Here is a 17,766-nt window from a genome sequence, read left to right as displayed (position 1 = left end):
ATTTTTTCTTAAATACCTTAAAACCTAAAATCCTAATCTAATTTTTTTTAAATTTATAATTAATTTATTCAAGTAACCTAAACTCTAATTTATTTGATTTTTCTTTAAAACCATAAACACGAAACCATAATCTAATTTTTTAAAATTAGTAATTAATTTAATTAACAAACACTAAACCTTAATTTATTTAATTTTTTCCTTAAAACCCTAAAATTTAAAAATCCAAAATTCTCAAAACCCTAACCCTAATTGTAGAAAACCCTAATAAAAACACAGGGAAAATGCTTCCTCAAGGAAGCGTTTTGCCTACGATGAGATAAGCGCTACCAAGGAAGCGTTTTACATCAGGCAAAACGCTTCCTTGAGGAAGCGTTTTCCTACTTTTTTCCCCTGACAACGCGCTGACGTGGACGCGTTTTGTAAAAACTGGCCCATTTCGGTTAATAATTTCTGACCTGGCCCATTTAGGTAAATTTTAAAAAAAACGGGGCTTTTATTGGCAATTTGCCCAAATATGTACATATATACTGTTTGTTTATAAAATAAATTGACCTCATTGCCCCCACTTTCCAGGTAGCAATTGGCATTTCATGTAACCATTAATGAAAGAGCCTTCTGGTAATTCAGTTAAACTGAACCTCTTAGCTTCGTTTTAGCCTGATGTGGTAGAACAACCGAAGACACACACTTCTCTGAAGTTCAAAGCGTCATAAAACAGAGCTGTTCAAGAAAGTGAAAAGACAACAAATTGAAAGCCCAAAAAGAATTGGCAAACTCTCTATGTTTCACTTCTGCTTGCTCCTTCAACACTTCCTGTAAACCAGGCAGTCAAAACATGGATGTTTTACTGATATTGTTTTAATCATAGGTGGTGAAAGTTTTCACTTTTTTCTGCATTTGTTCTAGAAATAGTTACTGACAATTATTTCCGAAGGACGATTTTTCGGGAGCTCCAGAACTGCCAGAATTCAATCTTTAGAAGCTAAGGTATGAGTTAGTTTTTTGCTTTTTATTTATTCACTATCATATTTATAGTCTTAGTCTTGACATTTGTAAGTAAAGTTGGGGAACTGAAAGTATCAGTTGTTGCCAATGGGTTCATACCCATTCTATGAATTTCAATGTGGGCTACAGTGAACATGTTTGGGGAAGTTTAGTTTTGTTAAAATCTTAATTTCTTCTTTTATCTTTCTGTTATTTTCTGCTTGCAAGTTTTCTTTACGTAGCTTCTGCTTTATCAGGCTGCAGATAAAAATCAAAGTACCAAACCAAATAGCATCGCCTGTGATGGAAATGGTAAGCAAAAATTGTGGCTAAGAGATTACGTATTACTATGACTTTTATATGAATTTCAGTCTCACCGGACTGAAATGAAGCAGTGTTATTCTAATGCTATATCCTGATATCAGTTAAACATAGAAATATGCTATCTTGAGTGCAGATGAAAGCTTCGTAGCCAAACACCGACCTTCACACACTCTCTCTTAGCTTCCCTGTTGGTTAACTCATATTCTTCCATATTAAGAGTCTGTTTTTTCATTGTCTTTTTATGATACTTGAAACTTTCTAGGAAGAATCACTTAAAAGAGTTGGTTCACTTATTCTAGCACTTCAACCTACATACAATTATAACTGGTTTGTATATCCAACTACCAGGTGCCAAACAGTGTTCTCAATGATGAGGTATCGGAGTTAATTCTGTTGATCACTTCAACGGACAATTTAAAGCCGGTGGCTTGTGTTGGCTTTGCAGGTGCCCATCTCACCTTTTCTTCATCCAATCGGGATAGCTTGCATTAAATATCATTTAGGTCATCACCACTGATTGGTTGCATTCTTAGTTAATTATTTATTCTTCTTTACTCTGGTGTCTGCATTAGGAGATAAACAGGCATTGGAAGTTTGATTTCTTATTATTGAGAAGGTTTGAAGCACGATGAGCACTGTTCCGCAGCATTGTTAGCAAATAGCGATTAACGGGATTAATGTATGTTGTAGGGGGAAAAGGGAGATGTTATGTGGGAATTGTAATGGAGTTGGCTTTATTGGTGGATTTTATGATGATGAGTAATGTAAAAAGCTTAAATTCTGGGTTGTTTAAAAGGATATCATGTATCGTAAATTTTTTTTTTTTTTTTTTCCTTTAGAGAAACAATTAATACCCATTGTTTCAGTCATCATGGGATCGTTTAATTGTTTTGGAAATGCTTCAAACCGTCGCCATGCCTATACTCTAATATCTGCCTTATGGCATTGCCGTGCAGACCTTTAAATCTGATGGTATTTCTGAAAGCTAATAAGTAATATACTATATTAAATACTAAAATAAAATACTCGCATCTCAACGAAGTCGCTTTGGCCGAGTGGTTAACGCGTGTGCCTGCTAAGTACATGGGTTCATCCCGCGAGAGTTCGAATCTCTCAGGCGACGATGGTTTCATATTTTGTTACAAATTTCAGTTCCTTTTATTTACTGGTATTCATGTTACAAAACTTACTTTCAACATACATACACTTATATAAATATATATATACATATTTACTATGCGAATGAAAATAATTATATAGTATGTAGTATATTAATATAAAAATTAAATATAGTTTTGGTTTAAATAGTTGAGTTGGAGAGTAAATTTATGTTGTTGGGTTCAAATATTATTTTTATTCTATTTTCTTAATTTTATATGGAAAAGATAAAATATCTTTAAAATAATACTTATTACTTAGTTAAAATAATATTTTTATTATTTTAATAATTGAGTTGAGACCTAATTAAAAGTGGTGTTAACTCAATCAAACGTTTATAAATAATATCAGTATATATATCTTTGTAATTTCATTTGCTTTTTACTAAACTCAAGCTCAAACCTTTAACGTCGAAATTAACAATAAAAATCAAATTATGTACCTTTTACCTTTTTTTTTTTTTTTTTAGCTTTCGATGATTGTATTTTGCATTTTGAGCATGAGTATAATTCTTGGAATATAAAAGGAAAATTAAAATCAAATTTATATAAAAGGAAAATTAAAATCAAATTTAATAAAAATACATTGAACACTACCCAATATTGATATTTAGTTTGAAAATGAAAGAATACAATAGACAATCTCAATTTCTTTTTAAAGTTAATAATTTTAATATAATTAATCATTATAAATACCTAATTAGATAGATATACACTTATACAATGATAGACTCAGAATTTAAATCTCTAAATTCTTAATACTTCATTATTGGCAACAATCCCAAATTTAGAATTCATATTTTTCCCTTCTTTTGATAGATTAAAGTTCTACTACTATTAGTTAAATTTTTTTTCAACTTTAAATCTTAAAACATTTCAAGTATAATTACAAAGTAGGAAGTTTGGCTCAAGGTTTGATAAGGGTATGTTGCTTGTAGTGTTTGTACAATAGTAAATGATTGATTTATATGTAAAAGCTTTTCCACCACACCACACCAAATGCTACACATGTGAAACAAAATTATATAACAATAAGAGCATTGGTAATCAAAACTTTTATAATTATATCAAATTGCTATAGTTTCAATATATATAGCATTTACACGTGTTGCTATCTAAGATTAGCATTATAAAAGCATGAAATGTAAATTAAAAAAAAAAACCCAAAAATATCAGGGTCTTTTACCAAAATTCAACTATTTGGCTGCCTGTTCAAGAACAGGGATCTTTTTCCATGTCTCGTCCACTCCGCTTATTTGCAATGGAGGCAATGAAAAACGCTAACAGTTGAGCTTCCACTTCGGATTTCCTTCAAAGCACGCAATGCTGATATACTGCTTTTCATATATAGACTCTCCATGTACTCAATCTCTGCGAGCTCTTTGGACATGAGCCGATCTTCGCTCCTAGAAGTGGATGGCGTTACAGGATCACATCCATCATCCTCACAGTCTCCACCATCCTTATTTTCGGCTTCAGTTGAAGATGGTTTTTCTTTCTTGGGGAACAGATGGTCCAGCATCGCCTCACACTCCTTGACCAGCTTGTAGAGCAAGTCTGTAGTGAAGAAGGGCTGTTGCAAAACCCTTTGAATGAAAGGCAAGCGGATCAAAGCGCCCGTTCTTTTGTCATACTTCTTCAGTATTTTCACCAATCCTATTCATTGCATATAGTGTTAATGATGTTATCCACTAAAACAAATCTTCTAAGTTAAAGCACTCTTACCTAATACTTGAAATAAACAACTTGAAAAAAGCAGTTAATCTTTTCTTTCTATCCAACAAGCCACACAAAAGATATACTAGAAATGCAAATGATCTTCCTAATAAAGCAAAGTGTAAATCATTGCGACCCTCTATGTTTGTTAACTTTCTTCTCTTTCTTCATAATTTATGTAAACACATTATCTCCTCTGCTTTTTAGTTCATTTGGGAAGAAAAACTCCAAATATAATGGATTAGTATGGTGCAGCTCAATTTTATTTGGGGGAATGACAAAAAAAGGATCCATATGCAGCCCACATGTAATACATAGTTTCTGAAAAAATAACATGAATATGAGAATGTCTCAAGATATATACATATATTATGTACATATAAAGAATGAATTAATGATGGATTATAATCTGTATAAATATAAAATATCTTAAACAAGATTATGACCCTACAAAATACATGAACAAGATATGACAAAAGGCTATAAAGAAAGATCAAATAATTAATGTTTAACTAAAGACTGGATAAGGATAAGTTGTCTGCCAGAAAACTAATGTCAAAAAAGTAAGCATGCCATAATAAAGGAATAAAGAAACTCTGACTTCAAGAGAAACGGACATGGCACCAACAGGCTTACTAGCAAGTTGCTATAAACCTAATCATAATATTCCCGGACAAATCATTTGGCGGGCTGAAATATTAACACCAACTATGTAAGCATTAAAAGGAAGCAAGTAGCAATATCTTTGATTAAGCAAAGAGACAAAAGGAAATAAGCACAGCTGAAGTACCTGTGTAGTTAAGAGCGCTATAATTCTCTAACAAAACCATCTCGCCATGAAAGTCCACTATCTCCTTCCGAATCCTTATCATCTCTTCATTACAATCCTTTGCCTTTGCCACACTGTCTTGTAATTCCTGCACCACAAGCCCAAATGCCCATCAATGAGCATGAAACTTGAAGAACCGATATATGAAACTTAATAGCGTTAGATCTCTAACTTAGTTACCAGCAATCTACATGATCAAAACTTCACTAAATCTCATAAATTTCTAAATGTTCTATTGCAGTAATCCAAGCTTCCATGTTTTCAGTATCAACTTTTAAGAAAATACCGTATTGTCTTGCAGGTAAGCAAATAGTTGATTGGCGGCAGCATTAGCATGCTACTGCAAACTCAAGCTTGTACTTTAAGGTACAACCCCTAAATGTATGTACGCTAGTTGTTAAAGGAAGTTTCTCGCAAGCTGACAACACGTTAAGTTTCAACGATTTAACGGACCCATGAAGGACAAACGAAAAGAAAACCGAAATAAAGGGAGGAAAAAAGAATTATGCTATTGAACCAAACGGCAACGTTTTTAGCTTTAATATTAAATCCCCTGTTTGCTTACCGGGAGAAGAAACGAAAAGCCAGATAAAAGGGGAAAAGAACAACTCCCCAACCAGACAGATAGAATTCAAATCAGAATTCGAATTACCTTCAATCTAATGATGTATTCTTCCTCTTTCTCGACAAAAAAGTGTTGAATTTCTCGAGCTCATTTTCCAAAAGCTTAATGAAATCGGTCTCCTCTGTCGACATACCGTCTCCGTCGAAGACGCCGGCCTTATCTACGGCACCGGCAACATCGCCTGAATTTCCATCCAATTTAACCCGTTTATTCGGCCTCTCACCGGAATTAGGCTCAATAAGCTTCAATTTTTTCTTAAGCTCCTTATAAGAAAGGAACTTGTCCCGCCATTCAGGCAGAGTCTCCTCGATCTGGCTACTAAGGCTCTTCCCAAATTTCATGGCAAAAAAATCTGTTTTTTTTATATAATTAACAGAAAACTCTTAATTTAAATCTTAAGGGGGGATATTTGGCTGGTAAGAAGAGAAAGCAAGGGAAAATGTGGGAAGGAGGATGGGAGCGGGGGAGGGGGAAGAGGGGGAATATAACGGAAAGAGGGAATATTCGGAGTTGATGGGCGAGAATATCCGTGGGGTTCTTTAAATGAAAGCAAAAGTATATCTTGGGTTTTATTCCTTTCGATAGGGATTTTTTATTATTTTCTCTTTTCTTTTTTGGACTATTTTTATTTTTAAAATTTTTAAGCGAGTTAGAGCCCGACACCTGGCAATGTAATTTCTTTTGTAGTGGCTCGAATAAGAGAGCTTTTGTTTGGACATTGGCTCGAAACTCGGAACTACTGAGTTGAGCTCGACACAGCTGATTGTGATTAGTCAAATGACCAATGTTTGACGATCTAAATTGGATTATTATTATTTAGCTGTTATTTGATAAATTAAAAAAAAGTGTTTGCTAAAAATTAAGTTTAATTATGAAAAATTAAAAACATTTGATTTTTAAGTAAAATAAAATATTAAACATAATGGTTAATATAAAGTTAAAAGAAATCAAATTAAATTAATTAAAAATTCTTGCACTTTAAAAAATTATCAACCAGTTTTTATTATAATATTTATAAATTAAATTACTAAAATATTAATTTTAGTTTTTTTAGAATCGTTATAAAACAAACCTTGACTTTTCTTTCTTTTTTTTTTTGATAATTAGGGAGAGGAATGAGGTAACTTGGGATTAAATTCAAGCTCTCATACCTACAACATAATGCTCTTGTCACTGGGCAAAGAGGTTGTTGACATTGTTTCACATACTTTTTATTTGTTAAAAATTTGATAGGTTATAGATAATCTATAGTTAGCATTCTCTATAACAGATCACCGTTATAATGATTAAGTTTTTAGTAGAATCGATTTTTATTTTTTATTTTAACTATCTATAATAATTTTCACTTATAACAACATCTATAGTTATGAAATATTTTTATTAAATTAGTTCTTTATAACATCATATGGTCTAAATTTTCAAGTAAAATTATAGCTATTTTATATAAAACAAGTCTGTTAATTATCATTTACTATTGAAAATTATCTTCATTAAAATATTATTTCAATGAAATGATTAAATTTCTCGTGAAGAATCTATTTATCATATTTTGTTAAATGAAAATAATCTTTAATGAGTGAAATTAAAGATATCAATTCAATAAACTATTAAGATTTCTAATTAAATATTCTACTATGAATTTAGAACATTATAAACTTATGAATTGGTTACTTGAATTTAGTAACTTATGATAATTTAATTAATATAATTTGATAATTCATATTGATTAATTCAACTTGTTATATTTATGAATATTATAATTAATCATGTGAAAGAATGTAAAATAAAATATGTATAAAAGTAATAATATATGCACATTTTATACGTCTTACTAATTTTGTTGATTTGATTGTCATTCTCATTTTCTTTTCTTACACAATTCACTTTCTTTGTTTGATAGAAATTCACGATATACATTCTATGATAAGCTTACAACTATTATCTCTATATAATATGTTGTTATAGGTGTATGAGAAGACAAATGAGATCATTATAGAGAAAGTTGACTATATATATTTATTCAAAACATCATTTAGCAATAAAACTTTCATAATAAATGAATAAAAAGTAGCTCATAAAGTTTATAAATTAAATTGGATGAATATACATTTTGGTACTTAATTTTGTTTTCAATGTTTAAATTGATACTTTTTGATCCAATTAGGTACCTGAACTTCACTTCTTGAGTCAAATTGATACTTGAATTGAGTTTTTTTCCTCCAAATTAGTACTTACTTAAACTAAAAAGTTAAGTTCAGATATTTAATTGGATTAAAGAAAATCTTAGGTACCAATTTGTATTTTGAGGCTAAGTTCAAGTACCAAAATATATATTTACCTAATTAAATTCAATATACTTATATATATTAGAGAGCATTCAAATTTCAAAAATCAGACAAAAATATAAATCATTTTCAAAGTGCAGAACCAGATTAAGATGTATTGATTCGTGGATTGGCAGGACTCCGCTGGTCATGACACATGAATGGTTCAGCAGGATACATGTATCATTTTCGTTGTACCAACATATCACATCCTTAATTTTCTTTTTAAGTCGATTAATGATTCAGATTTTTCTTTTTTATGTTTGGAAGATCTGAAAAGAAAGTATTAAATAATAAATATTGAAGGTTAATATATATATATATATATATTTTTATTTATTTATTTACTCTAATAATATTCTAATATCAAGAAATTTGAAAGAGCAAGGGAAGTCAAAGTCGCTGCCCCGAGATTCCTGCTGCTTTTCTAATGAGCAGAGTATACTAAGTCGAAACTGGTAAAAGTACCGGGAAGTCCTTGTATTTAGGAGTGGATTGTGTTTCGGTTCTTTTTTGAAAAAATAGGTAAATTAACCCTTATACATTTTGAAACGTGTAAATTAGTTCATCCATTAAATTTTATCTGTTAAATGATGATGTAGAATGTTAATTTAAATGGTTAGTTACTAATTTATCACTGAACTATAGCTAAAATATAATTATAATTTTTTATAAAAGTTTTCTTAACAATAATTCTAAAAAGAAATTAAAATAAATCTTAAAATAAATAAAATTATTAAAATTATTAAATATATATTTAAAAATTAAAATTACGTTAAAACAAAATCAAAACTAGATTTATTAAAGCCAAAACTTACATTAAAAGAAGTTTTTTTGTTGAATTATGATTTTTTTTGAAAAGTTGAACTCCTTTCAATAATAGGGAAGAAAGTATTGTAAAAGACAATGGTTTCTGGTTTTGATTCAAAAGTTTGATAAACTTTTTAAAGATTTTTTTTTTTGTAAATTTTTAGATTTTTACATATATATTTTAAATTTTAGAAATTTTTATTTAGAATTTTTATTTTTAAAATATTTTAACCAAAGTTTTAATATATTATATTTATTTTAATTTTTAAAAAAGTTAAAATGATATTTTAGTTATAGTTTAGAGACCAAATTAATATTTAACCATTTAAATTAATGTTCACACGATTATTAACAAATAAAATTTAATGGAGGGACTAATTTGCATGTTTCAAAATAAATAAAGATTAATTTACCTAATTTTTAGTAGAAAGATCAAAATACAATCTACTCCTAAATAGTAAATATAGAGACTTTTCCAATAGTTTTTACAGTAGAAACTCTAAATACAAATAAAGAAATTAGACATTAATTACCTAAAAAGGAAATTAGACATTAATGAAACAGTTTTTAATTGAATTTTGCATTAATGAAACAGTTTTTTCCCCCTAAATTCTACATTAATGCAACTGTTAAATGTGAAAAATAAAATAAAATTCAGTCGGGGTTACCCAGCCCACTTCTTCCCATTTATCTAGTGGGTTAAGCCAGGCTGGCTCAACTTGTGCATTTTATCTAGGTTATTTATGTCCTTTTATTATTATATATTTACCCATTTTATGATCTAAGGTTAATCTTAATTGGGCCAAAAGTGTTATTATTTAAAACATAAAACAAAATTTACTTATTATTTCTTAGTAAAAATAGCATGGAAGTCTCTATACTATATTTTGAATTATATTTTATATTGAAAAATAAGTAAATTAATCCCTGTACATAAGATGAATAAACAAAATAGTCCTTTCATCATGCTTATTTTGACATTATGTAAGACATAATAATAAATTTACCTCTCAATCTTTACTTCTTTATTTAGTTTGGCCCTTGGAGCAAACTAGCCCTCAGTCTTACATTGCTTATGTGACACAAATTTTTCTTATATGCAACATCATCAAATAATTCAAAATTCTAAATGTTTTTAAGAAATTCAAATTAAAAAAACATAAAATCCAAAAATATATTTTAAATTTGTAATAAAATTTTAAATGTTTTAAAAATAGAAATACAAAAGAATTATAGTTTTTTTAGAGATTTAAAACTTAAAATCATGAAAAAGAAGGTTAAAAATTCAAACAAAAAGGTATTTTTTATAAAAGATTTGGGCCATCCTTATATGATATATATTGTTTATTTTGTAAATATTAATTTAATTTTATGTACAAAATCACATAAAATCAAAATTTATGTCCTTAAAAAAATTATCCATTTTATTTATGAGGCTTGGTATAATGCGAAAGCATTTGGAATATCCATGTGTTTAAATATTGAGAAGAATGGGATCTATGTATGGATATTCTTGGCTTACCTCTCCTTTATTATTAATATATACATCATCACATGATATGATATGATATCTCTCCACTGTTTCCTTATCATCCCAAAAACACCCTATTTTATTAACATATCTTTAGAGTCAATATTTCTATATTAAATATGAAAAAAATTATTAAAAATCACAAGAAGAGTAACATTCACACAGAGTAAATTGCATCATACATCCATAAATTATAATTTCTATTTAAAATTTGCCTCTAAACTTTAAAACATTTTAATTATATCACCAAACTAACAAGGTTATATTTATAAGGTCATTTAACCATTAAATGAGATGTCAAACCTTATGTGATATAGTTTAAAATGAAAATTTTAAAGAAAAATTTTAATTTTAGGGTTTTGAAATTTTACAAAAGTTTTATTGCAACGGTATACTTTTTCTTTAAAATTTTTATTTTAAATTGTGCCACATAAGATTTGACATATCATTTAAAAGTTAAATTAACAATTTTAATAATTGAAGGACCCGATTTATATAACATTGATAGTTTGGTGCAACTAACCCTACAAATAAACAAAAGTGTTTAGACTTAGGCCACTTTTAACTTACCAAAGAAAAGTGTTGAAAACTATACTAGAGTTCATTGAATTGCCCACTAGCTAGCTTTAACAATTAGAAAAATAAATTAGAGATGGTCACAAAAGTTAGTTAAGCAATTTGGAAAAAAAATTACGTTTATAGGCCTTACCTAGAGAATAATCCATTATCAATTTGCATTACCAAATTGGAACTTCATTTCTATACAGTAGCTAGATCACCTCCCCCACAAAAATTTCACTTCAAAAGCTTAGATATAAATAAAAAAAATGTTTACAATGAATTTAAATTAAAATAAGTTTTTTTTTACAATGATTAAGGATCGTACGTAGTACGTAGTTAATCAAATTAGGTTACAACCTAATTTCTAACTCAAGTAGGGGACCAAATGAAGTTGATCTTCTAACCAAAGGGGTACGAGGAACAACCTGTGGAAGTCCATTTGGAATATCAACTCCTTGCGAAGGGTTAAACTGTTCATTTGGAGAACTTGCTAAAATGCATTAGCTTCAAAGGAGAACCTTAGGAAAAGAAATAGATTATTCTCTATACAGTGACGTCGATGTGATAGTGAGGTTGAGTCCATGGAGCATATTCTATTCCTTTGCCCCTTTGCCCAAGTAGTTTAGAGATCATCCTCTTTTTGCTAAGCCCTTTAGCAATTGGTTTCTCGCCATGCTTTCAATGGTGGACCAGAGTTATGGAGATGACAAATCAGAGTGGACAAAATTTGGATACAGGGCTTGTTGTTTGGATACGTTGGTGCATTTGGAAAGTGAGAAATACTTTCCTTGTTTGAGGGTGAAAAATTTGGACCCCATTGATGTAAAACCTATTAGTTGAGGAGAAAGGATTGTATGAAATAGTGAAGCCATGTCATCTGTATCCCTTTCCAATAGTTTTATGCCACATCGGTATTCTTATCCTAAATTTCAGGATTTTATCCTGAATTTTAGTATTTTAATTTAGATTTGATTTTTTTCAGGATAAAATCCTGAAATTCAAGATAAGAGTACTGATGTGGCATAAAACTATTGGAAAGGGATACAGATGACGTGGCGTCACTGTTTCATACAATCATTTCCCTATACATATAACTCTCTATACTTGTTTAACTTTAAATGTAAATTCTTTCTGGTTTTAATTTTTTTCTAATAAAAGGTGTAAAGACCCAAATTTGACCGGGCCCAATAAGCCCAAATCAGACAAAAAAATAACAACAATAATAATAAAATGTCCAATTTAAATTTACAGCCCAAATAGTCCAAAATCCAAATTACCCAAACCAAGCCCAACACGACCCAAACAAACAAAAAACCTAATAGCCCGATAGGCCCAAAGTCTAAACAAATTTCAGCAGCAGAAGCCCTAGTGCGCCGCTCCCCACGTGGTGTCAGCACCTTCTCCGCTGCAACGTTGCCACCGACCTCCTCCACGCCTCTGACAACACCTACAAAACCAAAGCCACAAGCCAAATAAAAGCAGAGACAACAGAGGCAACAGGACAACGAAATAGAAGAATATATTGTAATTTATTCGGCTATAAAAGCCTCAAAAAAATTAGTGTATCGGGAGATTTTACGGATGCATATTTGAATACAAAAAAATCAAATAAATTTAGGGGAAGGTTGCTTTTATTTTTTTAGCTTATCTTGCTTTCGTTTGATTTCAAGGGTGGATTTACTTTGTGATTGCAAAAAATATAAACAGAGGTATTGAAATCCTTTCCGTTTTCATAGATCGATCCCTCTTATTTTCTAAAATAGATTTCAAATGATGTTCATCTAGATCTTTTTTACCTTCTTCTATTTTTGTTAATGTATAAAAATAAAGAGGGGAGGGAAAGGGAACACGCTTACCAGGCCTGCATGCGCGCTGTAAGCCACCAGAAGTGGAGATGGTTCAGCGGCAGCATGAGGTTTGGGCGAAACCCTAGCAGAGAAGGTTAAGAACTTAAGGTTTTTTTTAAAAACAAAAGGTTTTGTTATAAAAAAATAAATAATAAAGAAAGATTAAGGAAAAATTGAAGCGGCACCATGGGGGAAAAAGCCTGCGCATTGACCCATGCGCATTTCCACCTTAAATGGGTAATTTACACGGACAGTCCCTATTATTTGTGCCACCTTTAATTTAACCCTATTCTGTTTCTTTTATTTTTTTCCTGAAATTTGTGCTCCACTTCACTTTAGTCCGCGCCTGGGTGCTGTTTTTTTTGGGGTTAGGAACATTTGCTTTTTAGTCCTCGCACATTCACTCGCATTGCACTTTGGTCTTTATTTCTAGTTTACTAGTTTATTTTATTTATTAATTATCCCTTTAGTTCGATTTTATTTCAATTGAGTTTTTTTTCTTTCACTTCAATTTGTATAGTTCATTATTTTTAATTCACTTAGCATTCATCTTTTAATTTTTTTATACATTTTAAATTACTTTGATAATTTACTTTGTTTTTTTATTTTTGTTTAAATTATAGAACTATTATTTTAAAATTACCTTGTATATCATATTGTTTTTTAAAATTTTGTATAATATTTAACTTAAATTAATCTTATATTAATACATATATGATTTATGATAAAATTAGTTTTATTCTATTTACATTATTAGTTCCATGTTATTTTATATATATAATTTCTTTTAAATCTATTTATTTGTATTTCCTTTCAAATTTATTATGTATATAGTCTATTCTTTAAAAGAATGTTTTATTATTTCTTTGTTATTTAAGACTCTTTCATGTATATATTGTTTATTATATATTGGTTTTTTATATACATTATCAATTTCATGTTTTAAAAAATATAATTATACCTAAACTTATTTATATATATATGTACTATGAATTTATCATGTACATTATATCTAATCATGTGTTTTAGTTATCTTTTATATTCTATATATTATTTAGGTTATCATGCACATTGTAAATCTCTAAATGAAATTGTGTTTAAAATATTTTACGACGTTTTAATTTAAACTTTATTTTTATAATATCGATTTCAAAAAGGGTTATATATATCCTTAGTTTTATACTAGTTGGTCAACCTATATTTTATATATCCGTTTATCTGCCATTATTGTGAAAATTTTATACCTTATCACCTCTTTGATTTGCATTTTGTTTTGTGTATCTAGCGGTAGTCATATCAGATTATGCCATGTACATTATCGTTGCATATTGTTTAGTTATTTTATGTTATATCAATTATGCTCCATCCATGTTTAGAATTTCGACTATATTTGTCTTAGATTAGCCATACTTAATTTTTAGTTCACCAATCGATTGTATCTTATGTGCACGTTTACCCCATTCATCGTTTTTACTTGACTCTCGAAATGTGGTCTTATGAAACCCATTTTTTATAATTAATTTCATCTTGTTTCAAATCGAATTAATATGTTTTAAGATAGTTTTACAAGTATTCATTCAAAAATTCTTCAAAATAAAGACGAGGTTCGATATTTAGCAATTCGCAAAATCGTGCCCTAACGTGTTGGGTTGCAATTTTGCGTTTGCTCAAAATAATCGGGCTTCCCTTCAAAATTCCATTCATATCTTTTAAAAATTTTTAAAACAAAGGCAATATTCGGCGTTTGACAATTCGAGAATCATGCCCTATCGTGTTGGGTTGTGGTTACTGGTTTGCTCAAAATGATCGAACATTCCTTTACTTTCTCACTCATGTTTTAAAAAACAAATACTTAAAAACGAAGACGATGTTCAATATTTGGCGATTTGAGAATCGAGCCCTATCGTGCTGGGTTGCGCTCTTTCATTTGTCCAAAATAACTGAATATCTCCTCAGAATTTCACACGTATTTTCTAAGACAAGGTAATGGTCAATGTTAGGGAATTCGAGAATCGTGCCCTCTTGTCTTTGGGTTTGGTTTCCGTTGAACTAAATAGTGAGCATCCTTTTGGGATTTTCAAATTATAAATTTTTGGACGTCGGAACAAGAAGATTTTTGACAACTAACTCGGGTTATCCGAACATTATTAAAAAGAATCACATTTTAAAAACATTTTTAACTTTAGACAGAAGGACAATATTTAATCGATTTGGTACCAATTTTAGGCGTAGTGAGGGTGCTAATCCTTCCTCATGCGTAACCGACTCCCGAACCCATTTTCTCAAAAGCTCGTAGACCAAAATCGTTGTTTTAGTAAATCAAAAAAGTTTTATTAAAATAACCAAATTCTTAGGTGATCCGATCACATCAAAACAAAAAGATCGGTGGCGACTCCATTTTTGCTTTCCAAAAAGTCGATCCATCATTTTTAAATATTTTTAAAAAAATAGTTTCGACAGCTTGGCGACTTCACTGGGGACAATAAGAGAGTCAAGCCGCAAAATTGATTATTTTCTGTCCTTTTGTCGAAAATTTAAAATTTGGTTTTTAACAGATGATCCTTTTACTTCATTTGTTTTGGTTCGAGTCCTATAGAATACTTTTGCATTGCATTGCATGACCGTTGTGGTCACACCTTTTAAGTGGGAGTGAGAAACTATGCTTTCGTGAGGTTTTCACCTCCGCATGGGCTAGGGGATCGCTTCCGGAATACATCCGTACTTATGTCTTCGTGAGGTTTTCACCTCCGCATGGGCATAAGGAAATGTATTCCCCTGAACTGAACTTGGTCCATATGAGCCTATAATGGGTGAGGACCGAGGAATTTGCTGGTTCGGGTACCCTTACTCTAGAATCGGGCCACATATAGAGACACCTAGGAGCTTACCCTAGACAGAGCCACTCCGGACCCCTAGTGATCACCCGATTAGGTAATTTATTGGTTGTTTATTTCGATACTAACGTGTTTTGTTTTTTGTTTGTTCATAACTGCATTGCATTACATCATCATAGAGAGGAGGTGTTGATATTCAATTGCTAAATAGAACAATTTGTCATAAGAAAACAAATTTCTTAATAACACGGATTATAATACGGTTGTCCGAATTCAATCCAAGTGAACACAACAGAAGAAGGTTAACAGTTCGTGGAAGAAAACAAAACTTTACCTAAGGATTCAAGCTGATAAAGATTATCCAAAAAATCGTCGCGTCCCGACTTTCTTAAAGGAGCTAATCAACATTGCGAGGATAGTAATTCGTAGCCTGGATCAAGCAAAAAGGAGCTAGTAGAGGCATGCATTGGAAGCTTGCAAGATTTGACTTTCACGAAGAAAGGGGATCAGTGCCTTCGCCTCGAATAAGAAAGTAAGGCCGTATACGTAATCTGTTTTTATGAAAAAGAATTTATTTTATAGAAAAGTTGTTCTAGGGGAATTGAATTCAAAATCAACATCTTTCTTTCCTTTGCATTCATCCCATGCATTTGCATTGCATCGCATCATGTGCATTGCATTGCATCATTTGCATTAGATTTTCCTAAAACGACCCTAATTAGGTAAAATTATTTCAGAATTGACAAAAGATATGGATCAAAGATTGGAAAGACTGGAACAACTTCAAAAAGAGATGCAAGACCAGTTACAACTGCAAATGAAAGAGCAACTAGCAAAGATCCAACAAGACATGAGGGACCAAATGTTAGAGTCCCAAAGGGACATGATGAATCAGTTGTCCCAATTACTGACTAAGGGGCTAGGAAAAGGAAAAAGCCCCATGCTCAATACTGGGGAAAACAATGAGGAGCCTCTGTACCCTCCGGGTTTCACCCCGATAGATGATCAAACATGTCCGCAAGATGTACCTATTGCTATCAGATCACAACAACACCAGGCTGGTATCTCGGCACCCATGAACTACCCGACGGGCTCAGGTTCCAATCCAAGGAACAGTCCAACCAATCATGAAGTTCCTGATCTAAACGAAATGGCAGGAATAGAAAAAGCAAAGGTTGAACTGGCAAGACAACTCGAAGTTCGATACAAGTGGTTGGAAGAAAAACTTAGAGTAATGGAGAATACTGATTACCATCGTGGGGTTGACGCCAAAGATCTCAGCTTAGTCCCAGATTTAGTACTCCCGTCGAAATTCAAGACTCCAGAATTTGAAAAATATAATGAGACTAGTTGTCCTGAAGCTCACATCACGATGTTCTGCCGAAAAATGACAGGTTACGTTGATAACAATCAACTGTTAATTCATTGCTTCCAAGATAGTCTGATTGGGTCAGCTGCCAAATGGTACAATCAATTAAGCCGTGCCAAAATTCATTCATGGAGGGACTTGGCACAGGCTTTCATGAAACAATATGGCCACGTGAAAGACATGACACCTGATAGAATTACATTACAGAATATGGAAAAGAAGCAAGGTGAGAACTTCAGGCAATATGCCCAAAGATGGAGAGAGGTAGCGACTCAAGTCCAACCACCTCTTCTAGAGAAAGAAACTACGATGCTTTTCGTCAACACCCTGAAAGCCCCATTCATTACCCATATGTTGGGAAGCGCTACCATGAGCTTCTCAGATATAGTAATGTCCAGCGAGATGATCGAAAACGCAATCAGAAGCGGGAAGATAGATGCAAGAGAAAGCGCCAAAAGGTCAACCCCAAATAGAAACAAAAATGAAGTGAATAATATGAGCAAAAGGTACCCCAAATTGGTCAACATAGGCCAGCCGAGGCAAGAATCCAACTCGAGGCCAAATACAGAAAGGCTCCAGTTTACACCCATTCCGATGTCATATAAGGAGTTGTATCAGAATCTCTTTGATGTACATGTGGTGTCTCCGTTCTACTCAGAACCTGTGCAACCTTCGTTCCCAAAATGGTATAATGAGAATGCTCAATGCGAGTACCATGCGGGCATAGCAGGACACTCAATCGAAAACTGCACTACATTTAAAAGGTTGGTCGAAAGGTTCATTGAAATGGGAGTTGTAAAGCTTGACGATTCCTCAGAACCAAATCACTCTGACAACGCAGTAAATACGATTTGA

General features: G+C 31.4%; 2 protein-coding genes, 1 long non-coding RNA gene, 1 other non-coding gene and 1 pseudogene across 4 annotated transcripts; 3 read left to right on the top strand and 2 right to left on the bottom strand.

Moving 5' to 3' along the window:
• Window positions 1-1,370: 1,370 nt before the first annotated feature.
• Window positions 1,371-2,071, top strand: LOC128295459 (protein BUNDLE SHEATH DEFECTIVE 2, chloroplastic-like). Its single transcript, XM_053031044.1, is given in 3 exon segments — window positions 1,371-1,380; window positions 1,657-1,753; window positions 1,999-2,071. Coding segments are annotated over 3 exon segments (180 nt in total).
• Window positions 2,072-2,349: 278 nt separating this feature from the next.
• Window positions 2,350-2,431, top strand: TRNAS-GCU (transfer RNA serine (anticodon GCU)). The gene has a single exon. It is a non-coding gene; the product is annotated as a tRNA-Ser (tRNA).
• A 1,055-nt stretch (window positions 2,432-3,486) lies between these two features.
• Window positions 3,487-6,171, bottom strand: LOC108487333 (SPX domain-containing protein 1-like; annotated as a pseudogene).
• Window positions 6,172-12,034: 5,863 nt separating this feature from the next.
• Window positions 12,035-12,893, bottom strand: LOC128295496 (uncharacterized). The gene is made up of 2 exons (XR_008285949.1): window positions 12,718-12,893; window positions 12,035-12,308 (listed from the first exon to the last, which is right to left on the bottom strand). It is a non-coding gene; the product is annotated as an uncharacterized LOC128295496 (long non-coding RNA).
• A 3,400-nt stretch (window positions 12,894-16,293) lies between these two features.
• On the top strand, window positions 16,294-17,766 carry LOC108487875 (uncharacterized). Its single transcript, XM_053031043.1, has one exon. It carries the CDS (start codon window positions 16,294-16,296, stop codon window positions 17,764-17,766), a length of 1,473 nt encoding a protein of 490 aa, XP_052887003.1.

The sequence above is a fragment of the Gossypium arboreum genome, chromosome 7 (genome assembly GCF_025698485.1).
Source record: "Gossypium arboreum isolate Shixiya-1 chromosome 7, ASM2569848v2, whole genome shotgun sequence".
NCBI lineage: Eukaryota > Viridiplantae > Streptophyta > Magnoliopsida > Malvales > Malvaceae > Gossypium > Gossypium arboreum.
Note: the sequence above shows the minus strand (reverse complement) of the source record. Positions and strands in the feature narration are given on the sequence as shown.

Coding starts and splice junctions, on each gene's coding strand:
- LOC108487875 (XM_053031043.1), top strand. CDS start 16,294: ATGGATCAAAGATTGGAAAGACTGGAACAACTTCAAAAAGAGATGCAA.